General features: G+C 34.9%; 3 protein-coding genes and 1 non-coding gene across 5 annotated transcripts; 3 read left to right on the forward strand and 1 right to left on the reverse strand.

The window, feature by feature from the left end:
- On the reverse strand, positions 1-81 carry TRNAL-CAG (transfer RNA leucine (anticodon CAG)). Its single transcript has one exon. It is a non-coding gene; the product is annotated as a tRNA-Leu (tRNA).
- Positions 82-1821: 1740 nt separating this feature from the next.
- Positions 1822-7403, forward strand: LOC132632951 (uncharacterized). The gene is made up of 4 exons (XM_060349104.1): positions 1822-2078; positions 5052-5735; positions 5840-5938; positions 6774-7403. The coding sequence occupies exons 1-4, from the start codon at positions 1926-1928 to the stop codon at positions 7128-7130; spliced, it is 1293 nt and encodes a 430-aa protein (XP_060205087.1). The 5' UTR covers positions 1822-1925; the 3' UTR covers positions 7131-7403.
- A 1139-nt stretch (positions 7404-8542) lies between these two features.
- LOC132632952 (probable methyltransferase PMT2) lies at positions 8543-16497 on the forward strand. Of its 2 annotated transcripts, XR_009579509.1 has the most exons (8): positions 8543-8826; positions 10071-10725; positions 11245-11455; positions 12554-12842; positions 13690-14079; positions 15094-15171; positions 15464-15823; positions 16095-16497. XR_009579509.1 is itself a non-coding variant. In XM_060349105.1 (7 exons), the coding sequence occupies exons 2-7, from the start codon at positions 10078-10080 to the stop codon at positions 15696-15698; spliced, it is 1851 nt and encodes a 616-aa protein (XP_060205088.1). In that variant the 5' UTR covers positions 8543-8826; positions 10071-10077; the 3' UTR covers positions 15699-16036. The 2 variants fall into 2 exon arrangements, 1 of the variants encoding a protein (XP_060205088.1); XM_060349105.1 differs by lacking the exon at positions 16095-16497 and having other exon boundaries at positions 15464-16036.
- Positions 16498-16657: 160 nt separating this feature from the next.
- On the forward strand, positions 16658-18618 carry LOC132632953 (protein PHYTOCHROME KINASE SUBSTRATE 3-like). Its single transcript, XM_060349106.1, has one exon. It carries the CDS (start codon positions 17181-17183, stop codon positions 18459-18461), a length of 1281 nt encoding a protein of 426 aa, XP_060205089.1. The 5' UTR covers positions 16658-17180; the 3' UTR covers positions 18462-18618.
- The last annotated feature ends 6369 nt before the right edge of the window (positions 18619-24987 follow it).

Raw genomic sequence — 24987 nt, forward strand, 5'->3', positions numbered from 1 at the left:
TGTCAAGAATGGGATTCGAACCCATGCCCTTTCGGACCAGTACCTGAAACTGGCGCCTTAGACCAACTCGGCCATCTTGACGTTTGAGAACTCTCCTTAACTTAACTTTTGTTCTTTTCAACTTTCCAATTCGTACAAGTTTTTCTTTATTCGAGGGTCCAATTTGCAAAGTTGATCACGCCCATTTCTTAAAAATAAGAGTCTGAAATTCTGAATTCCCACATCTATGCTACTAATTATTTGCTTCACACTTTGGAAAAATAGCTCATCCAAATACCATTTTCTCGAGTTTGATAATTAAGTCAAATAAAGTTGTATACTTTGAAATTGAGTCACATTTGATTGATAGATAGATAATGATACTTCACAAATAAAAAATAACAAAAATAAATCCTACTTTATTCTTTCAAAAAAATAAAGAGAATAAACGTACAAAATACACTTGCATCTTCTCCCTACCTACTCTTCCTTTATGTTTAAAACACACTTATTCATTTTTATTTAATTGGAATAGAATACCACAAGTGAACATAAGTATCTGATGCAAATGCAAGGAGTGTTTATGCGTGCTCAATTCCAAAAAAAAAAAAAAAAAAAAACACTATTGGTCTCTTGTCAATTAAAATCTTTTTACTATGATATTTCTTCTAAGTTTATGTTAATTTCATTTAAAAGTTGAGAAATCAATTTACAAATTTATATACAATTAGATGTGATTACTCTTTGTAGTTTGTATTTCGAATCTTGTCACGATTTTTGGGAGTAAAAGAGTCCTTTATTCTTAGTAGGCGTTTGGCCATAGATATAAAAAAAAAATACTTTTTAAATTTTTTTTGAAGTTGGAGTTGGAGTTGTGTTTGACCATAATTTTTGAAATTGTATTTTTTAGTGAAATGTTACGTAGGCGTTTGGCCATAGATACCAAAAATAAATTCACTTTTTTTTTTGGAATTTACGAAGTTGGAGTTGTGTTTGGCCATAGTTTTTGAAATTATAGTTTTTGGTGAAATGTAGTTGTAAAAAATGAAAAATAAGTTTTTCTTGTTTTTGGTATATTGTATTCCGAAAATATTTATGGCCAAACGCCCAAAAGTAAAAAAAGTGAAAAAAATTCCGGAAAAAAGTGAATAATTTTTATGACCAAACGGCACCGTAGTTATAAAAAAGTGAATTTTTATGAAAAATAAGTTTTTTGAGTTTTTGATATTCCGAAATTGTATTTGGAATTTTTATGGCCAAACGCCTAAAAGTGAAAAAAGTAAAAAAAAAATCCGAAAAAAAGTGAATAATTTTTATAGCCAAACGGCACCTAGTCGGTTGACCGTATTGGCACGCAACAAAGTTTCAAAAAGTTTGACATAAAAAAAAAAAAAGAATTGTCGTTTAACTTTTTTTTTCTTTCCCAAAATTAGGGGGCTAAAGTGTGTAAGAGCGTGTTTGCATGCGCTTATGCCTATAAGCTGTAACAAAGTTTCAAAAAGTTTGACACAAAAAAAAAAAAAAAATTGTGTTTAACTTTTTTTTTCTTTCCCAAAATTAGGGGGCTAAAGTGTGTAAGAGCCTGCTTGGATGGGCTTATGCCTATAAGGTACAAACAGTTTATAAGTTAAAAAAAATAAGTTGGGTAGTTTAATTTTTTTTTTTTTTTTTGCTTATAAGCTGTTTTCAGCTTATAAGCTGCTTTAGATAAGCTAAGTCAAATAGACCTAATTATTTTTTTGAGCTTATTTTAAGCACAAAATGACTTTAAGCTGGTCAGTCAAACGCTAAAAAAAATAAAAAATTGAAAAGAACTTATAAGCCAATCGAAACGAGCTCTAAAACCCAAATGCATTAACCCATAATATCAAGATGGATCAACAAAATTGGGGAGGTATATAAAGCGGGTTGAGACTTGAGAAGCAAGAACACAAGAGGGAAATCGAATGGAATCATCATCAGGGCAATGGCTAGAAAAAGCGTTACTTGAGCTATGTAGCAAAATTGAAACGGGTCTTGATTTAGATGCTGACATTATATCTGGTCTTGTTTCTTACTGTGAGCTTGCTCCTCCTCTTGATGCTAAAGAATATCTCGATGTAATTTTCCTCAATCTCTATAATTTGTGTCTTGTTGATTTTTCTTGATTACAGTTTTGATGAGCATATTGTAGAAAGTGCATAATTGAGGATTTGAGGGTAGGGGTTTATGACTGATGATGGATTGCAGTCATAGACATTTTAAGATCAAGGGGTAATTTATCTGTTCGTATATATTTATTCCACTGTTACACATTTTTAATTTGTGGTAGTTACGACTATATTTATTCCACTGTTACACTTTTTATATTATTTTGCCATGACTTTTTATACTGATTTGAGTTGTTTGTCCTTGTGCCGAGGGTCTACTGGAAACAACCTCTCTACCCCACAAAGGTTGGGGTAAGGTCTGCATACACTGTACCCTCCTCAAACCCCACTTTGTGGAATTACACTGGCTATGTTGTTGTTGTGTTACACATTGAAGACTTTATTGGGAATTTTATTTCTTGTTTTGATTTTGTGATGAACTTTGTGTTATCTTGTTAGTTACTACTCCTTCTGTCCCAAAATAAGTGCCCCTTTAGCTCATTTAACGCCCAATCGCCCATTAAGAAAAACAGTAAATACAAGGTATAGTTTACTAAGTTACCCCTACTTATTAGATGTTTCTTGAGAATTGAGCATTATTAAGAAGTAGTTCGTTGATATAAGGGTATAGTTGGAAACAAGTATTATTTTTTGTCTTGAATTCCTAAAGCCATTTTTTTTGTGCTAAAGTGACACTTGTTTTGGGATGGAGGTGGTATCTTTTTTATTTTCTTATCTTTTCTGTTTCTGGTTCTGTTTAGAATTTAGGCTAAGTTACTTTGTCATGATTTCTTGGTATAGCTGTTTAGGTTTGTTAGTTACATTAGATTGGTTCAGCTTCTCTAAACGTGTTGCTCAAAAGTATCGACTTTGACACTTTAGTTTCAAATGATAAGTACTTGGTGATTGAGAAAACTGCAGACTCCCTTATAATTCACTTGAAACTCATAAATGAGGAGGCAATACAGAAATTTTGAGATTCTACATCCATCGCCATTCTAGATGGATAATGAAAACTATATGGTACATACTTCTGCATTTTATCCAGCAAGAATGCAAATAAATTTGTAACTTGCACCTCCTTTTGTTTTTTTTTTTGTGGCGGTGAAGCGACTTAAGTCCTTATGTTGTGCTTGTGTACCAATGTACCTATTAGGATTATATGCTTATATGTTCTTGTAGATTCTTTTGAACACTATTGTTATTGCTCTTCTCAATCTTTTGATGTTTTATTTGCTTTAATGAAATCTGAGAATGCTTTATGTAAAGGTCATCTGAAAAACTTACTAAAATTTGCTTTTTAAGGTTGACATAATTGTACAAAGAAATGAACAAAAAAGTTAGTGTTTTGGCCTGATCAGTGTTGTCAATCCTCACTTAAACACTGAAACTAGGTGCAATGCAAGTTGGGTGCTTTGCATCTATCAGGTAAGGTTTCTGATCCAATTTAGAAAGAAAAAAAAAAAAAAAGATGGTGCGTTTCATTGCAGGCGCCAAGGCGCCGACTGTGCATCTTAGCAAAAACCATTCAACTAACTGCTTCGTTAAGTTAAACTTATGAGGCCCATGGGCTGTGTCCTTAAAGAGTAAAGAGTTGGCACTGAACTAATCCATTTTGTCCCGAAAACAAAAAAGAAAAAGACAGTAGCATTTTGGTACAGTGGTAAATGAGCTGGCTGTGTTTCTCAGCAAGGACCATGCAGTAACTGCTTTATTAAGTTAAATTTATGATGGCCATTGGCTCAGTGTTGAAGAGGTGGTACTAATTAATAGATAGAACTGGCAAAACAAACTGTTAAACAATGAATATGGAAGTATTGTTGGTGATTTTGGTGTAGAAAATTAGAAATTTAGCTAAGAAGTGTTTATGGAAAATGATTTGAACTTGATTGACATTGTTTTTCCTTGACATGGAGCCTTGGTGCAATGGCAAGATTTGCCGTCGTGTAACCAGGAGGTCATGGGTTTTAGCAGTGGATATAGCCTTTTGTAGAAATGTAAGATAAGGTTACGTACAATAGCCCCAATGTGTCTTGGTGTTTCCTCGGAATCCTCTCTGTGAGAGCTTAAGGCACCGTGCTGCCCTTTATTGACATTGATTAACTTCGAAAGTTTCACTGGATTGTATTCTTTCTCAATTCATTTGCTCATATAATTTTGTTTCTGCTTAAAGATACTTTATCTTTACATTATATATTTTAGTTTTTTCTTCATTACCTGCTTTTTCATCAATGCGGAGGTTGGTACTGCGCTTAAAGGCTAAAGCCCCAGCACATTTTGACACTTTTCGTCTGTAACAGCACTATATGAATATTTCTGAGTAATAAAACAGTTATAAGCTCTTCTCAACATTTTGACATTTGTGAATATTTGCTTTTACTTGGCCGCTAAAATCCCATGTTCCAGCATTATGGCTATTTCTCTACGCATCTATATCCTGAAGATAGTAGTCAAATTATGTACAATGATTCCAAGAGGTGCTGCCCCGATTCTTTCTGCTATCTGAGTCTCGTTCTGCTGAAATTTTTAGTTGTTGGGATGATGAAAAGTCAAATGGCCTCAGTTCATGTTCACTCCTCTTCAATCAGAATAGATATCAAGCCATTTTAATGATTTAATCATTTATCAGATTGATGCCTAATGAAAAAGAGCTTCTTTGACGTGTCTTTCTATTTTAGCATTCCCTTCCTCCAGTTAGAAAGTGATAGGCTACCTTTTCATTTGGTAGTTGAAAATGATCCTAATTGGGATCTTTCTAAGACCTTTATCGCATTGATACTTGTTATTGGTTATTAAATCTTGATTTCATGTATTAGCACATGGTAAAATTTGTAAGATCTTCTCTGCAGATGGCCATGCAATTAAGATTATGTTTGGTCCTTTTTCTTATTGGTACCATTAGACTGTTGTTGGTGCATTTACTGACATCTTTTCTTTCTATAGAATATCATAGGTCAGGAAGCTGGAAAAAGTGTGACAGATGAGTATTTGAGACAGAGAGGTCATTCAGATACTACTCAAGGTACTTCTGCTTCCAAATTGCAAGCATATGTAAAACCCCCTTCAGGTGATAGTCTGACAGCTGGAACTAAAAAACAAGTGCGAGCACCGAAAGAAAGTAAATCCTTGAGTAAGCAGGAAAGTCAGAGCACAGCTGAGACATCAAATGGACGAAACGGACAGCGAGGAAGTCAAGGAAACTCTACAAAAACAACTGTGCCTCAACCCCAAGCAAGTCAAAGAAACTCTAGAAAGAAAAAATCTGACAAAGTTATTTCTCTTGCTGAGGCTGCAAAAGGGTCCATCATATTTCAACAGGGGAAGCCATGCTCATGCCAAGCCCGTCGACACAGGCTAATAAGCAATTGTTTATCTTGTGGAAAGATAGTCTGTGAACAGGAAGGTGAAGGGCCTTGTAACTTTTGTGGTGCACTTGTGCTAAAGGAAGGAAGCTCGTATGCTGGATTAGATGAAGGTCCAGTTCCAATTTCTGATGCTGAAGAAGTAGCTGAAGCCTATGCGAAGAGGCTAGTTGAATATGATAGGAACTCTGCAGCGCGTACGACTGTTATTGATGACCAAAGTGACTACTATGAGATTGAGGGAAATAGCTGGTTGTCGAAGGAGGTATGCAGTTTTACTGTTCGTGAGAGCATTTCACATTGCAAGACTTGGCTTCTATTATGGCACTGACTTATGTTCGTGATCCTTCTTTTCCTCCCTTTTAACAGGAAAAGGGACTTCTGAGGAAAAAGAAAGAGGAGATAGAAGAGGCTGAACGTGCCAAACGAAATAGAGTCACAATGACATTTGACCTAGTTGGCCGCAAGGTTTTTCTTTCATTGCTATCAAGGAGGATGTGCTTGCTCGCATCTTATTCCTTCTCTCTTTTGTCCTGTTATTTCGTTCTTTCTTTTTTTCTGTGTTCTTTGTCTTTACCGTGGAGGGTGGGAAAGTGGTTCATATCTTCTTGTTCGTTTGTGAGTATCGTTAGTCTTCCCTTTTCAATCATCAAGATAAACTAGTATCTTCTTTTGGCTTTTGACTGTTGATTCCTTATCATTTCTTTATGTAAGTGTGCTTCAGCATAGCTCATCGTTTATTACCATGTTGATAGAGATAGGATATCCAAAATCTGGCTTGTCTTTAATCAAATTACAATGTGAGCTTCAAAGCCCAAATCAAATTATCATATTGTAATTGGTCACAAGTTGCTTTGGAGTATTGATCCATTATCACGACAATTGGTGCTCATGCAATTTTCATCATCTGCTCTTTGATAGTCTAAAAAGAGTTGGAAATTCCTTCGACCTCACTTCTTTTGTCTTCCCCAGTTTCTGACTGTCTGTGCGATTCAATAGTCACTTTTTGCAGTGTTGTTACTTTCTTGTATTTCAGGAGCATTTTCAGATGATCTAACACGTCAACAATGCACACGTTCTTTTTTGCGTATTTGATTCATTGAAAATTTTAGTTGGGAAGGCATTGTTTATTGTGTATTCTAGGCATGGGCGTTAGGGTTACAGTTCTCTTATTTTTTTGGTTCTTTTTGGTGGAGAAGTGTTAGTCCTGTAACTTTTTTGTAATAACATGAAGAATGCCTGCTCGTTGCTTTTAAATTTATATATCTTAACTAGAATACCTTCTTTGATCTACATTCTGCAGGTTCTTGTAAATAAAGACGAGGCAACTGAAGAACTACAGAAAGGAATTCTATCCAGACCAGCAGATAAAAAGGAAGCAACCCGCATTAAACCTAGCCCAAACCTGAAGGTACAACCTGTCTTTGTGGATCCAGGTCCCAGGAAAACTCCCAAGGAGAAGAATAATAAGAAAGGCCCGAGAAATGGCTTGTGCTTGGAGATTACTGGGAGAGTGCAACATGATACCAGTGAACACTCACGTTTGATAGTAGAGGGCAAACTACATGGATCTTCGAATAGCAAATCGTGGCATGAGCCATCTGTTAATAGGGCAGTCGGTACTTCAGATGACTCTGAATGTACTTTAGATTACAATTGAGAAGTATATAGGTGGCCAATATAGGATTCCTCATCCCCACACCTCCAAACATGCTGTCTTTAGAGATAATTGCTCAAGATGTCAACCGAGCTTTTGCGTTTTCCCATTTTTCTGGCGTTAGGGGCGGAGGGTGTTACTCCTATAAACTTGCTATTTAAGTCCTGATTTATAAAGAAAAAAGATCCTTTGCAAATATTTGTTCGGGCAGATCTAATGTCGAATGAACTTAGTTGTAATCGGTGTAACTGTGTTCAAAGTTCATGCTTCATAATGTTGATGGATGTAGGCACAAGTTGAGAAGATGCTATAGGTCACTTGGAAGCTTCCTATGCATACAAGAAAGCTGTGTCTTAAAATGGTTTTTTTTTTTACTCTATGGTTTGTGCATGTTTTGTTCGTCGAGATTGCCAAATGAGGATGATAATTCGCATTATTGTTACTATTTTTTTGCCTGAATATCTTGTGAAAGGAAAGCTATCACCTGCATTTAGTGGTCCGGTCCAGCCCAGCCAAGTTTCTTCTCTGTATGATTTCTTAAGAAAGGGGCATTAGTTTATTTGGTTTAAATTCGTAAATGGTATTTGACTGATCAAATATAATTGAAACTGATTCAGGTTATTAATAAGAATGCTAGATAACATTAAAATAGACTAACAGATATATGAAATATATAGTTAATGGTTGTTAGCCAAAAGTGACTCTTTTTATGGCGACTAATTCTAAGATTGGCTCATAAAAATACTAGGCATAATCTAAACCAAATTGTGTTAATTAAAATGACAAAAAAAAAAAAAAAAAAAACTGTTTGACAAGAAGTGAAACCTTTTATAGAAAGCAATCACAAGGTAAGCAATGTAAGTCATTTTCCTCCAAATTGAATTCTATCCATAAGTAATGAAAGTCATTATCCTTCCTTTAGAGGAAAATACTTTTCTTAACAAAAAAAAAATCTTCAATAATTCAAGGAACGACGAACTGGAAAATATATGATCAAGAAAAAAAAAAAATAGGCAAACATTTTTCGGAATAACATTTTATTTCATACCAAATTGTTTTAATATTTTTTCACTTTTCAAACCGGTATAGAAAAATAAATACTCCCTCCGGATAAAAAAAAGAGTCTACTTAGCTATTTGCACAACCCTTAAGAAAATATTAACTCCTAGACAAAAATAGATAATTTGACTAAACTATCCTTAATTAAATAGACATTGAGATTTGATCATATAACACTTAATAGGGGCAAATTTGGAAAAATAAGATTTGATAAGTGGATACTTTTTTTACCCAAATAAAAAAGGCTAAGTGAACATTTTTTTTTATTAGGGAGGAGTACAATACAGAATCTGAAAATAAATGCACCTACTCAACAATGAACCCCATCCTTTGGTATATTCGATTCTTTTTCTTTATAAAGCCGTAGTCTAGTAAAAACCTTGGACTTAAATAACAAGCAACTCCCTGTTCATTGAAAACATCGGATTTGTCTTCGTAACTAGTGTCCAACACGTTTCTCACGAACTAAAATCCTGTCCCTTGTCTCCTTTCTTTTTCTTCAGAACCAAATACTCCAACATCCACTTATTACTGTAATATTCGATCAAATACTTACTTTCTACTGTTTTACTACATCGTCATTAATCCAACAAATGCTTTGATCCTAGTGAAACCGCAAGATTCCTGTTTTCTGAGATCCGTAAGATTTCCATTTTCTATTAGTGTTCCTTATGCTGATTTCTGTTTTTTTTTTTTTTCGTGTGTTCTTTTTGGTGTAATACGATATATATTATTCATTTGCTGAGTTTAATTGGTGCGTATTTAGTGAATTACGAATTATTCAGTCAATTATTGCAAGAAAATTATGTTTACTATGTAATACTACATCTGTTTCAATTTATGTGAAACTATTTCCTTTTTAATCCGTGCCAAAATGAAAGACCTCTTTCCTAATTTGGAAATAAATTCACTTTATGAAATGATTTACTGCCACACAAATATTCAACGCTTATTTTGAACCACAAGTTTCAAAAATATTCACTCTTTTTTAAATGTCGTGTCCAGTCAGATGGTTCACATAAATTGAAACGGAGGGAGTAGTTGTTTCATAGTATTTCAGGAATCTTTTGTGATCGTTATGTGAATGTTGCTATTGAGATCTTTATGTAGTTCAGAACTTCAGATATAAAAGAATCAACTCTTATTTCTTAATTTGTCTATGAAGTTGGATGATGAATACCTCAGAAGTAGAATTATGTAGTGCTAGTATTAATTGTATGTACTAAACTGGAACCTGTGCTTTTGCTCCTCTCCCCTTGAGAATTACTTAGTTACTTTGACATTTACCTATTAAAATTGCAAAGAAAGCATATTCGCTCTTTTTTTTTTTTTTTTTTTATATCTTCTTACTTGTAACTATAAGGACTTTTGTTGTCTTGAGAACTTGCAAGTGCTTGCATAATTAGGTTTTCCGCTTACCAATGTTGAGGGAGTTAGAGGAAGGGTGACAGTTGCTTGGTAAAAATTTGGATCATTGTTCTTCTATAAACGCGTATATTGAATGACCAAAAAGTACCGAGATTAGCAAGATGTCACATATTTATTGAGGGCAGAAGGTGTAGGCTGCACACAGCATTAAATTTCAATGACTGATAACACTTTTCACCTTAAAATGCAATGGAAGTTTAAGCTTGTGAACTTAAAGTCTTATACCTTAATTACATTATTGTTAAACAAGCGTATAAGAAAACAAGATGAATATTGGAAACCTATGAGAATCACTTGTCACCTGATCATATTTCTCAAACCAAAATGTGTTACTTAATATGAGGGCAGTCAACAGCTTCTTCATCTACACACGCAATGGTACCGTCCATGATAACTATTGAACATTATTTATTTAATTGTTTCTTTGTCATCGGAAATCTGGCATTACAATTCTAGGTCAATCATGGCAATAAAAGGAAATCCAGGAGATAACAGAAGCAGAGGCCCTGTGTCAATATTTGTTGTAGTTGGTATTTGTTGTTTTTTCTATCTTATTGGAGTATGGCAAAGAAGTGGTTTCGGGAAGGGAGATAGCATAGCTCAGCAGATAACAAAGAAGGCAGAGGACTGCAGCATCCTCTCCAATCTAGAATATGAAACTCATCATGGTGATCAAAGCGGTATGGTTGATGATCCCAAGCTGGAAGTCAAGCATTTTGAACCTTGTGATGAGCAATATGTTGATTATACACCGTGTCATGATCAAATGCGAGCAATGACATTTCCTAGAGAAAATATGAACTATAGGGAGAGACATTGTCCTCCAGAGGAAGAGAAGCTGCGTTGTCTTATTCCAGCCCCAAAAGGTTATATAACTCCTTTTCCATGGCCAAAGAGTCGTGACTATGTACCTTTTGCAAATGCGCCACATAAAAGTTTAACAGTTGAGAAGGCAGTGCAAAACTGGGTCCAATATGAAGGTGATTTACTTAGATTTCCAGGTGGCGGAACTCAGTTCCCACGTGGGGCAGATGCGTATATTGACCAGCTTGCTTCTGTGATCCCAATGGACAATGGTACAGTTCGAACTGCATTGGATACCGGATGTGGGGTGAGTAGAAACTTGTCAAAGCTTGTCAATATGTTCTGATTTTTTTCTTTTAATGAAGTAATTTCTTTAAAAGGCGTCAAGGAGATGCAAAAAGAAATATGTTAGCTCCATTACAAGAGAAGGCTATGCTATGACGAGGCAACAAAATAGATTAAGCAGACATCCAGCTTTAAGGGAGATTTCAAGTTACTACATAAAATTAATATATTCTGATCTTCTTACTAGCTGTCTTTACTGCTCTGAAAATCTTACTGCGCTTAGTCTCGCTACAGATGATTTAACTGCTGGTTTTACTTTGCACTATATATCCGGTAGTTGTACTCCTTTTGGATGAGTGCTTTACCTTTGCAACATTAGTTGAGATACATTTTCATGAAAGCTGGTAGTTTGCATCACTTTCTTGGTTTCCTCTTTCTGTGCGAGGTTAAAGATTTTACTTTTGTTGTTGTCGCCATCATAAGTATGTTTGTATCCAAACTCTATCTCTTTATGTTTGATGAATGGCATATGGCATCTTAGGTTGCTAGTTGGGGTGCATACCTTTTCAAGAAGAACGTTATAGCCATGTCATTCGCACCAAGAGACTCACATGAAGCTCAAGTCCAATTTGCTTTGGAAAGAGGCGTACCAGCAGTTATTGGTGTACTTGGAACCATAAAATTGCCATTTCCATCAAGGGCGTTTGATATGGCTCATTGTTCACGTTGTTTGATTCAATGGGCTGCAAATGGTAAGCATCTTTTTTTTTTTCCTGGATCTTTTGTTCTTTGCAATTTTTAATCTATCTAGAAGTCTGACAAAGCAGGGGATTGCTCCAGTAGAGATATCCCAACCTATCTTATTGGATATATGTGTTTTTGATTTAGTATTTACAGCCCTTCTTTTGATGTATATATGATACCTTGGACGATACAGCTAGTTCAGATTAAGACTTAGATCTGGTATTTGTGGATCTTTTCCGTTTGGTGAAAGACTTATATGTTAACCTAGGGTAAATATGATATTCGGAGAACCTCTACTTCTAGAAGAAACCCTTATTTACCTTGAAAGACGAATAATTTAATGTTAGAACAAAATAGACCCAAATAGAGCAGAATGGATATGCAATATTCATATAGCTGACCCCAACTAGTTTGAGATTATCCAGAATAAGTTTATTGATTGATATGATACCTTGGCTTTGGGAGCAGGAGTTGTAAGAAAAATAATCAACTTAGATCAAATTATTACCCAAAAAAGATATGCTCAACACAAGCTTTTATTTGGCAGATTTTTCTTGTATTTGTGATACAGGTTCTCCTGGTAATTCTGCAACCATTCTCTAGCACCAATTGCCATCCCAGGATAACCCTAGATTGAGTTTTCCTTTCCATTTTGGATTGCAAAAATGATTTCCACTTTAAACTTTCAAATGAAAACTTTGTCCTATGCTAATAAGCCCATATGTTTCTTTAATTAAAGAATACACGGTCTTTAGTCTCATTTTATAAACCTTGCAAGTCAAAATAAGACATTTTACTTGTCATCTTTATACTTGTACGTGCATCTAAACATACATGTATCAAGTCAAATACTTTAATAACGCGCATCTACATGCAAAGCATGTCTTTCTTTTTCCGTTTTGGCAGTTTCCCTGGTGTTCGAGAAAGAACTTGAGGAATAAGACATGTGTCTTTTGTTCTGTTAAGTGTTATTCAGAGAAGATAGTGCATGCGGAAGCAAATGAGGACTGGAAAATTACTCTGTTGGCTGTTTCCGTATGTCGGAACTTTTTTAATTACGTTCTTCCTTCAGTTATTTTTTCTTACTTCTGAACTACTCTTTTTAGGTGGACTGCATATGATGGAAGTGGATCGAGTTCTAAGACCAGGAGGGTATTGGATACTTTCAGGTCCTCCCATCAACTGGCGGACTAATAATCAAGCTTGGCAACGACCTAAAGAGGAGCTGGAGGAGGAACAAAGAATGATTGAAGATATAGCTGAACTTCTCTGCTGGGAAAAGAAGTATGAGAAAGGTGAGATAGCTATATGGAGAAAACGAGTAAACTATGAGTACTGCAGTGAACGAGATTCTCGTGTAAATCTATGTGACCACTCGAATTCAGAAAATGTCTGGTAACTTCTTGCACCTTATAATCTTATTCATCCGAACATTTCAATTCTCAAATGGCAAACAAATGAGGATTTTCTTCTTCCTTGTTTTTATTCAGTGGATGCACAAAGCTGTTATTGGCTAGTGTAATAGAAGTTATAGAGGAGTGCATTCATGATCTTTGTCAGTCTCTTTAGTTCAGTCGTTACTCTTAAGGTTTTGAGTGGCAGTAACCCTCAGGGGTTGGCCTGGTGGCAATTGGCTTGAGCCTTGGGGTGCTCCCTTTCAAGGTCTCAAGTTCGAAACCCACTGAGTGCAAACAATTTCTGAGGGCCATCGGACTGGGTAAAACCCTGAATTACCCGTGGTGCACTTGCGGGAAACTCCTTGCCGAGGGCCTGTGCACCCCCGGGATTAGTCGGGGCTCAAAGAGCCTCGGACACCCGGTGCTTAATCAAAAAAAGGTTGAGTGGCAGTGCTGATTGATTACGTTGCAATATGTTTAGTAGTCAGAAGGGATGCTAACTAACAGCTGAGTTTCTTGTAATATATTAATCCTTGCATTTTGTTGCCATGTCCCATGTCTTTCTTCTTCTATGGCCAGGCATGTTATATACCTACAAGCACTTGCTGTTCCATGCCAAAATCGTTTCTTTCCCTTCAGTGATTATGAGATGTTGAAAACAACAAAATGTTTGTTTAATGGCCTCTTATGAAATATGCGTGCACCAATACTTCATTAAAAGTACTGAATAGCATTACTTTTTTAAAATAAATGGAATCTGGCGATTTTGAGTTGTCTACAGCTTTGGTGATAAAAGTTTTGGTTTCCATCTGATTACATGATATTAAACCAATATATTGCTATAGGTATAAGAAGATGGAGGCATGTGTAACTCTGTATCCTGAAATAACCAATTCGGACGAAGTTGCTGGTGGAGAGCTCATGCCATTTCCGGAGAGACTTAATGCTATTTCTCCAAGAATAGCAAGTGGATCTCTTCCTGGAGTCTCTGTTGAATCATTCCAGGAGGACAACAAGTTGTGGAAGAAGCATGTGAAAGCTTATAAGAGAGTTAACAAGCTCCTTGCCACTAGGAGGTATCACAATATACTAGATATGAATGCTGGCCTTGGAAGTTTTGCTGCAGCACTAGAATCATCTAAGCTATGGGTCATGAATGTTATGCCAACTATAGCTGAAAGGGACACTCTTGGTGTAATATATGATCGAGGCCTGATTGGCATATACCATGACTGGTAACTATATGAAGCTCCTCATCTTTTCTCATTGCTCTCTAGCATCAGTTCCTCCTCCTTTTTATTAATTTTTCTGGACACTAAGTTGTAAAAGAATAAGTAAAGATAAAAATGTTGTAGAAACAGGAATGTGTTACAATTCATTGGTTCCTTTTCCTTTGTCTTTTTATTTTGTTGGAGTTGCATCAGATACTGTCCCAGTTTAAATTCTTAGACATATATTTAGCAAGCAGGTTAGCTTCTCTATCCGTGACTATGCATAGGTTAAAGTTGTTAAATAATAATAACTGCCTTTTCGCTTCTTATTTCGCTTCTTATATGTTCCCCACTCACTTGTCATTGAAGCAAAGGCCTTGCATCTTCCAGTTAATGATGGTGTAATTGCAGTTCCTTTTGATTTTACTCGTTGAGTAGTTACTGCTTGTTGACATATGAGATATAGGAGGATGCATCTTCTTTGCATGTCCGACAAATATAAACATAACAATTTACTTGGAAGATAGGACCATAGGATACTATAAGGACCTGTTGAGCACAGAATGGATAGAGCTTTATATTTGTAAGGCCAGGTCACGCTGACAAAAGCAGAACAAAGATACCAAATAGCTGGTTAAACACCCAGCCAGCACGCGATTGAACCTGTTACTGCATAACATTAGTCAGTACATGCCCTTTGTAGTGATTTTGGGACGAGGAATATAGATTTGCCCAGAGTGGGGAAGGCAAATGCAACTAGCTTTGCATATTGATATACATGTGTAGTTTTCTTTCCGGACTATATCGAATGGTATTAGTCTAGTTTGAGTGTTTGGCCTTCAATCGTATTACTACTTTATATGGTCCTTTCATATAACATCGAATATACTATTTCAGCCAATCCTTCACTGTTGGTGCTGATGTTTTTAATTTTTTATGTTATATTTTTCTTTTTTAAGGGATCTTGAGCTTTCCTTATTTTTTCTTGAGTTGCAAGTCTCTTGTTGTTTATGTCATCTTTCCAACTTCTAAATTCAGGTGTGAAGCGTTCTCTACCTACCCTCGGGCATTTGACCTTATTCATGCAAATGGGATCTTCAGCTTATATAAGGACAAGTAAGTTCTTCAGACTCCACTTGATCTGTAGAAGCTAGAACATTTCAATTTAGCATCTGTGAATAGTCTGTCATGAAGACAACTTCTTACAGTAGGACGCCACCATCTATATAGAAAGTAGATGATACAGTTAGATCTTGCTAATAATTTCAGTAATCAGGATCGTGATAAAAAAAGTTTCAGTAATCAGAAAATAGAGAACGTCTAATCGACGTGCGCATAGAGTTAGATCTTGTTAAACTTTCTGGTCATGCCTCTACTGCTACTCTCTCCTGAGTTGCTTTACTTGCAGATGTGATGCTGAAGGCATTCTACTAGAGATGGACAGGATTCTTAGACCAGAAGGCACAGTTATATTCCGAGATCATGCAGATATTCTTGGCCAAGTAAAAAGAATTGCAGCTGGTATGAGGTGGAAAACAAAAATGGTGGATCATGAGGATGGTCCTCTTATCCCGGAAAAAGTATTGTTTGCTGTCAAAAGATACTGGGTTGTTGGAGATAACAACTCAACCGTCTTACGGTGAATGGACAAGGCAGCTTATTTCGCAGACAGTTAGCAATCTGGTTCTTGGCCAGAGTTAGTATTACTCTTTTCCTGCGGGAGGTCAGAGTTGACAACAACAAGCAGCGATCTCTGCTATTTGTCATGGTAACTTTTTTTTATTCTTCTTACTTAGTGGTTGCCGGTAAGAAAAGATTTTAGATCTCTTACGCCTTGTTGGTTGTTTCTTGAAGGGCTTCATTTTGATCTCTGTGTAGTATTATTATCATTACTAAATTTTTTCTTGTTTTACTTTGCTATATACCATGTATTATAACAGTTCATAAATTCCAGCTGAGCAGAATGAGTTATGGTTGGGAATCTCTTTACTTTCTAATGTCCTATTCTACGAGAATATCTAACGGATTGTGATCTTCAGTGAAACAGTTTATTACAGAACTAGACGTGGGCCAAAACACAGCGTCTAGGAAAACACAGAAATCAGCTGATTACAAAATGGAGGTTTATCTGAAGATGGATTTAGTAAATGTAATCTCACCCTGGCAGGGTTACTGTCATTGTTGAAACAGTTGAAAGCCAAATGATTTTCTGAATAAGATGTTACTGAATTCTGGTAGCTTTTCAAGTCTGAGTATTTTACTAACTGAAAGAAGTGGAACTCAAGAAATAGCTCTAAATATGCAACCATCTCTCCATTTTATGTTGCTGTACTTGCCAAGTACTACTTGGTAATCCAACTAGTTATGTACCCGACCAGATTTCCACAAATCAGTCTGTAAAATTGAAAAGCATCAAAATTCATTATGGTGTGGATCGTGTTATCTTGAGACCCTATTGGGGGCTCACTTGGATGAGTCGTGGCCCTTTGTCTTTCTTATGAGTTTTCTTTTGAACGTCTTGTTATCTGATGCCAATTCCATAATTCCCGCTGCATTTATTATATCTAATTAATAAGCATTTCTTCCTGTGTATGATATGACTGTCAAAAACTGCTAACTGTTAGGTGTAGAATGGAAGATCTTTTTAGTCGAAAGAACATCTGAGGTACTGTAAAGTCTCTGCAATTTATCGTGTTAGATTTGGTGAGAGATTACAAGGCTGTCAATATTAGGCTTCTCCAAACATGTAGGATCCACTATCTTAAAGCTGAAGGACCCCCCTCGCCCCTCCCCCACAAGCCCACAAAACCCAAAATCTCTGCACTGTTCCCTCATGTTTCCATGAAAAGCCAATGTTATAAAGGAGTGCATAAAGAATCAACAGAAAACAGAACTACTTCAATCAGAATTTCATCCTATGACTTCCAATGTTTTTTACTTCTGCTTCTTAAAGTAAGCCTCCCTCCAGAATATTTTGACACCTTTGTATATGTTGCCAGCTGCTTTCTATGAACCAATTTGATCGATACTTCTGAAGATATTAATACATACATACCCTCTCGAACTATAATTTCTTCTAACTCAAAATTTCTTTAAACTTTTCGGAAGAAAAGACATTTGTTTCCATGGCAGCCGATGATAATACATCTGGGCTTCGTGTTGCATCATTTTCTTGTTACCTCAGCAACCCTGAGGAGAGCTTCGTACACAAACTTAATGGGGGTGCAGTTGAACCTGCTTTTATTTCAACCCCTGAGACCCCATCTTCTGTAACTAAAGTAAAATCTGCTGCTAAGGCAGCTACTGCAAAGCCACCCTCAAACAGCACCAAAGATAACCTTGCGAATCTTCGCGTGGAGTCTTTCTCTTCTTATCTCAAAACTGGGGAAGACAACGTCGTGTTTAAGGCTTCAGGAGCTCCAGTTCAAGATCCCACTATTGCTTTTGTATTTCCTCAACAGGCTTCGTTTCGTAAGACAAAGCAACTGGAACAAAGCAAGTCCAAAGATGGGGAGATTAGCATATTTGGTGCTGACAAGTACTTCAACATGCAACTGGACTATGGAGCTGCCCCTCCAGCTGGGGTGAAGTATAAGGGGAAACTAAACGAAGGGACGATAGATCTGCCCCATCTGAAACACAATTCCCAGTCAGGAACTCCTAGCATTTGTTCTGAGTCAAGCAGCTGGAATAGCCAAAATGCACTGTTACGAAATATTCTGCGAAATGTTTATCAGACAAAGCAGAAGAAGATGACAAGAATGGGATGTTTGCCCACTTTTGGATGCCAACCTTGTTTGGACAAGAAAGCAGTCTTTGTGGATGAAAGCATTGAAGAACACAGAAAGTCATTGGAAGTGTTTGGCTCTCGCAAAATGGGAAAAGGAGATGTAGCAGTGAACTTGGAGAGGAAACTCTCCATGTTAACTTGGGATGCCATACCTAAAGCCCAAAACCTCCCTACAACCACCAATGGAAGAAGTAGCACGGTCTGTGATGACATGGCTAGCGATGCTAGCTCAGATTTATTCGAAATTGAGAATATATCCAGCAGTGGATATGGACTTGTGAATGCACAAACATCAGGTGATTATATGTCTAGCAGCTGCATGTCTCCAACAACTTTGTATGCACCAAGCGAGGCCAGCATTGAGTGGAGCGTTGTCACTGCCAGTGCAGCTGATTACTCGTCGGTTATCTCAGATTATGATGAGAAGAACTTTGGGATTAGTGGTTACACAAGTTCAAGAAACGCAGCCAATAGAACCACCAAAACCAAGAATCCAGTAGGCAAAGAGGTGCAGAAAATGCGCCCCAGTACTGGGCTTTTAGGTTGCAAGAGCCACAAAGCAGTAAATGTGGCTGAAACTGTGCATAAGACTTGTGAGAAAGCAAAACAAAGATGATTTTTCCTTTTAGTTCAGTAAATTCGTGAGAATAATATTTTTTCTTATTATGAAAGAGTGTAAAACTTAATGGTTTAGTTGGACCTGTACTTTGTACAATCTTAGCTTAATCACCATCCTCTTGTCTTTAATAAAAGAAAATGTTTGTATTATTGTAGCTAATTTGTCTTCCTCTCAACTGCTATTCAGCTCCTACTTATCTTGTCATCAGTAAAGCTGTATATCAGTGTCTCTTTATGTCAAGAAAAGCCACAACAGCCTTCATACATAAAAGCATATAACTTTTCTCCCCAAGGCAATAAGGACTAGTTTAAACCACAAAACAATTAACCATAGGCCAACTTTTGTGACAAAAAAAGATTTTTTTTATATGTTTCTCCTGATTACATAATTTGTGTTCATCAGTATTTGAGCATCTATATTGAAACAAAGCTACTTAAGAGTCATCAAATCCAAATATCAGAGTCGGCATGCACCCATTTTCAACCCAAAAAGGCCCTACATAATCTTGCTTCAAATTGAGATGACACATTTGGACTTTAAACTGATGCCCTCAAGTGATGCTGTCTGCCTTGTTCGTCGACGAAGTTTTATTATTGTTAAAATATTTGAAATGTTTTTTTTGTATATCCGACCAAGTTGGTTGGATGAGTGCGACCATGCCACTCCAAAACTAGTTAGAATATTCGATTTGAACTGTTTTATATGTAGCAGGTGCACTTCTCAAGTTTATCTAACTATTTTATCCATGATAAGAGTTTTAGTACAAATACGTACAACTATAGTAGTATTGTTGAGATCCTTGCTAATATTGCTTTCACAATTTGAATAGTTGTAACTGAAATAATAGGGTATATAAATTGTAGGGATCTAGTAGCTCAATTTGTTGGCTTCCTGAACTCTCATCTTGTTGGTGAGGATTTGAATCCCCGCATTGTAATCCCTCCCCGTTTCCCCTTCTCTACCCCTCATGTAATAATAATTATAAAAAAAAAAAAAAAAAGGTATATAAATAAGTAACTAAAATTATCCTCTCTCTTAATAACTTAAATTTTTAGATTAGATGGTGACACAATTTCACTTGCATCAAACATCAAAGTATGTAACAGCTCATAAAAATCTCACTGTTACTTGAACAAAATTGTATTTTCACATGCCTGACCATAAAAACAAAATAGCCTTACACATATGGGGGCATGTTAAGATATAATATAATGGATAAAGTACGTATATATACATATTAATGAGAAATATTTACGAAACGTGATGATAGTTTTCTATTTACAAAATATAACATTACAAACCCTATACAAAACATGTTTTTTTTTAAAAAAAAAAATAGAATTATTTGTTTTTTATTTTAAAAAAAAATATATTTTTTCTCTCAAAAATTTATGTGTGAAAGTTGTATGAAATGTGTATATCTCACTCAAGGCTTAAAAATTTTGCTCAAAATTTAGTTTATGAAAACAGTATGAAAAATGTATGAGATGTGTATATCTCGTTCAAGACTTAAAAAATCCGGTCAAAATTATGTGTATGAAAACGATATGAAATTTGTATCTCGCTCAAGGCTTAAAATTTCGCTCACATTTTCGTGTATAAAGTTCATGTTAGATTGTTGTAAAATTAATACAACTACAACAACATTGTATGCAACTTTGATACAACATTCAAGAGTTAAAATAATCGCTCAATTTTTTTTGTATGAAATGCGTATATCTTGCTCGAGGCTTAAAAAGTTTGCTCAAATTTTGTGTATGAAAAACGTATGAAATGTGTATATCTCGATCAAAGCTTAAACATTACGCTCAAAATTTTATATATGAGAATGGTATGAAATGTGTATATCTCGCTCAAGATGTAGAATTCCATTCACATTTTTCGTATATAAAGTTCATATTAGGTTTCTGGAAAATTAATACAACTACAACAACATTATAACAACTTTCATACAATATTTAAGGCTTAAAGTTTTCGCTCACAATTGTGTATGAAAATTAAAAATTTCGCTCACACATATACATTTCATACACAAAAATTTGAGGTAATTTTTTAAGCCTTTAAGCAACAAAAAATAAAATAAAATATATATATATATATATATATATATATATATATAAAAGTTAAAAAAAAAAACTGAAAAAATAATAAAAAAACGAAAAATATATGAAAATCCATCATGTTTCGTAAATTTTATCGTTATGTTTTGTAAATAAGAAAAATTGGTCACTACCCAGTGTAATCCCACAATAGTGGGGTCTGGGGAGGGTAAGATGTACGCAGTCTTACCCCTACCTGGGTAGGGAGGCTGTTTCCGATTGACCCTCGGCAACCCTCCTCCTTTATCCGGGCTTGGGACCGGCAATGTGAGCGAGCTCACACAGGCGGAGAAAAATTATTTATGTATTTTGTAATAAAGAGTATTAAGTAGGTACCCTATGTCATTTTCCCATAATTAACTGACTAAAAATATGCAATCTTTCAATAATTTAAGGTTTTTAGATAAGACGACTTATACAATTCCGTATGCGCAACCAGTAATATTGGAAAATTTAAACAAAAATCCTTCCAAGCCAATTCCTAGAGTTCTTTCTATTCCCCAATCAGTTAATTGGATAACAGCGTTCCAAGAGAACAATAGGATAAGCTTTGGAAAACAACAGCATGTGACATTAAATTCTATAATTTTAGTGGCTTCCATTGTCCTATTTGAAACACAAAATAAACGGCATTATTATTAAACAAACAATCCCGTAGCTAGTCGACAGGGTGGGAATGTACCACGTGTTCGATCTGTTAATGACTCCAAACTGTAGAAACAGATAGATCTTGATGCTAGAGGTGGTGAGTAGTAGAATTATATGATTATATTTTAGTATTAATTAAGTAGGAGTTCAATAATTGGAAGAATCAAAAGGAAATGTCAATCCAGTTGACATAATCTATACATAATATAAAGCTAAGCATAATTAATATGTGACATCTCTCTATGACCTCCATTGACGTTTATCTTTTTTTTCCTTTTTTTTTGGATATTTCTTGATTTTTTTTATACATAATCTATTAACTAAATGACTTTAAAGCCCCACAAAATAAATGTTGAATTAAAGCCCATTCTGACCGATTAAGGTGAAGGCAGTTAAGGGAGTTACAACGTGTGAGTAATTAAAGTGAGGCCACATTTGATTAACATATAAGGAATGCCAACATATATCAATTAAACTTTGCACTTTGTTTTGTGGATAAATCTTCTTTATGACATTTATTATTTAACACTAAAATTTCATATTAACGTTAAATTTTCCTACCCATGTTCTATAACCTGATGAGTATCTCATTTACCTTACACACGTTCCTTTAACATTGAATTCCATTAGCAAGGCTATTGATTACGTAAATTTAATTTCAACCAACTTCAAACCTATAAATATTACTCTTGTTGAATTTTGATTTCAATCACACATTCTCTTGACTTTCAAACCAGCTTTGCTTCCGGCTTTATACATAGGAGATTTTTCTTTCACTTTTTTCTTTTTTGTGTGTGAGTTTGAACCTTCAAAGTATTAACAAGAAGATAGGAAAAGAATCATGTGTAGAAGATTCACCATTATTTTCAGGAAGCTTGTCTTTGAATGCTGCGTCAACGTTAATTAATGAATATGAATATGAAATAAAAGGTCTGGCGAGGAAGCTAGACATGAATTTAATAGGGTAGCGAAAGAGAGTGTATTTAAATTTTGAAATTTCATGAGGCATTTTCTTTTTATTCTCCTCCTTTTTTTTAACTACAGTATATGTGATGAATATATAGGGTGATTATGGAAGTATTTAGATGGTAAAAAAATTTAGAAAAGGTAAGAGGAAGAAATGAATTGTGAGGGTTTTGCATGAATTTTTGAGTAAAATAAGAATTTGATTAATCTTACGTGAAAATCAAGACGAAGAAATTAAGAAAGGTGATGAGTAATTTTGAGAAAAGAAAGGAAAAATAAGAAAGAAAAGAAGATAAATTTTACAAAATTTACCCATCTTAATTCCATCATCCACGTCCATTTGTGGTCAACACTTGTGCTTGTGCATTTACAAATTTGGGAAATTTATAAGTAGTTAAGTAGTTTTCAGGACACTTTCCTTATTTTGTTTTGTTGTCTTTCATTTTGCCTTAATTTTATTCTTAGATTGTAGATTAAGCAAATCTTTTGAAGATAATTATATTTAACTTACATCAAATATCAAATATATATATTAAACAGTACAATCATGTTTACCTACATTATTTAATATTTTTCTGGCGTGAATCTGGATGTAGTCTGATCCCAATGCGGGTACCGGCATCGGTTGGGAAACCAAATAAAAAACATATACATATATTTACAAAAGAAGATATAATAATGAAAAAAAAATCACCTATAATTAAATATTTAATGAGGTTTGAATATTACTAAATGAAGAAGATTAGAGGAAATATTAGAATTTTCTTTTCCAAAGAATATTTCTATTGTCAAACAAATTACTGTGATGTTGTTATGCTAACTAAATGAATTAATTTATTCCAAACATTTGCAATAAAGCCTAATAATTAATTTTACCTGAATCAGCCCACGTATAGTACAACACGGGCAATTTCAGGATTGCCCTTCGCTGGAGGTGATCTTTAATTTTTACCCCTCAAAATGATGATCTTTAAAATTTGTTCTTCAGGCAGAATTTTCATGGGTAGAATTTTGTAAATTCTGCCTAGCGAAATTTTGGCTTGCTATTTTTTTTTTAACCGAGCTGGGGTTTGAACCCATAACCTCAGGGTGTTAGGCGAAGGGCAATACTTAAAGACCACCAATTTGCAGGGCAAAAATTAAAGACCACCCCAAATGAAGGGCAATCCGCGCAAAAAAAAAGGTATAACACGACCTTAATGATAAGTTTTAATTCTCTAATTAAACTGGATAATTAATGCATACTGAAGGTCTATTTTTCTTCATCTCCCCCCTCCCGATAAGTCCCATATGTAGTATGATTTGAGATTATTTAGTAACGTCTTCAAAAATAACCATAACTCTTGCATTAACTTTTTTCATTAACTTTTGGAACCAATAATCTTTTCAATATTTTTCTTGCATATATATATGCTCTTTATTCCTTTTCTACAGCATGCATACTCTAATCATACGAGAAAAAAAAAATTAGTACTAATAAATTTGTGAATTCTGAAGTTACAAGTATAAGCATATAGTAGTTGAATTTGAATTGTTGATTCCTTTTGAATTATGATGATGAGTTTTGAGTGATATCCATTTAGTTAATTATTTTTCTTCCGGTGGATTCTTAATTTCAATATGCAAAAGGAGGAAATTTCAATCGAGGCTTTTCTTATTTACTTTTTTTCTTTGTACAATTTTTTTTTTGATCGATTTGAATTTTTTTTTTCTATGCATGGAAAGATGTAAGTTGATATGAGTCCGGAGCCTAAAGGACACTAAAATGCACAAAATAAACCAAAAAGGGTGCTCCATTTCACAATATACCAAAAGGGGTATAACATGGAGGACCAACGTTATACCCCCCAAAAAAATTTCACTGTCAGAACAAAAAAAAAAAATTAATTTAAAAGTATAACGTGGACTGATCCACGTTATACAATTTTTTTTTTCTGACAGTGATTTTTTTTTTTTGAGGTATAACGTTGGCGCCTCCACGTTATACCCCTTTTGGTATATTGTGGAATGGAGCACCCCTTTTGATTTATTTTGTGCATTTTAATGCCCTTTAGGCTCCGGACTCAAGTTGATATGATGCATGGAAAGATGTAAGTTGATAAGTGAAAGTAAAGAGTTCTGCTAGGATGGTAATGTGACATAGTAACTATTTCTATTATGGTGTTTATATTTAGCAGTTGTTGATTTTTTTCTTATTATATATTTGTAATCCTGATATTAGTTCACGGACAATGAACCACATTCGTTAATGTTTGTATGTAAATGTATAAAAGGATAGTAAATAAAGCTATCGTCCTCTTTAACAATTTATAATTTTTGTTTTCTTTCGCAATCGCGCGTAGCGCGGATAAATTCATTAGTTTTGCAACAAGTCAAATTCTATAAATTTAATTGAACCCATTATCTTTCACTCGAGTTATTTGAAAAATTAATTAGGATAAAGATATTCAATATAATAAAATTATGCGTTTTCTAAATTCACCGACTCTACATCCTAAAGTCGTCTCGATCTCTAGTGTCACTTCAATAAAATAATTGGGCGTCGGCTGAGCTGGGAATTTGATGCGCAATAAACTAAACCGGGAAATTTTTGGATTAATTATTAGATAATCGCGAAGCATAGACAAAATATGGACATTTTAAAACATGAACCAAAAGTTAAATTAAATAACTTCTTACGTTTTTCTAATAGATAATGAACTCCCTTAATGAAATCGTGCCTCCGAGTGTACCAGCCTCAATCAGTGACATATAACGTATTGTTTCAATGAAGGTGCTACAATAGAAAGTTCCCCTGTTTTTAATAAGGT

This window comes from Lycium barbarum, chromosome 3 (assembly GCF_019175385.1).
Source record: "Lycium barbarum isolate Lr01 chromosome 3, ASM1917538v2, whole genome shotgun sequence".
Lineage (NCBI taxonomy): Eukaryota > Viridiplantae > Streptophyta > Magnoliopsida > Solanales > Solanaceae > Lycium > Lycium barbarum.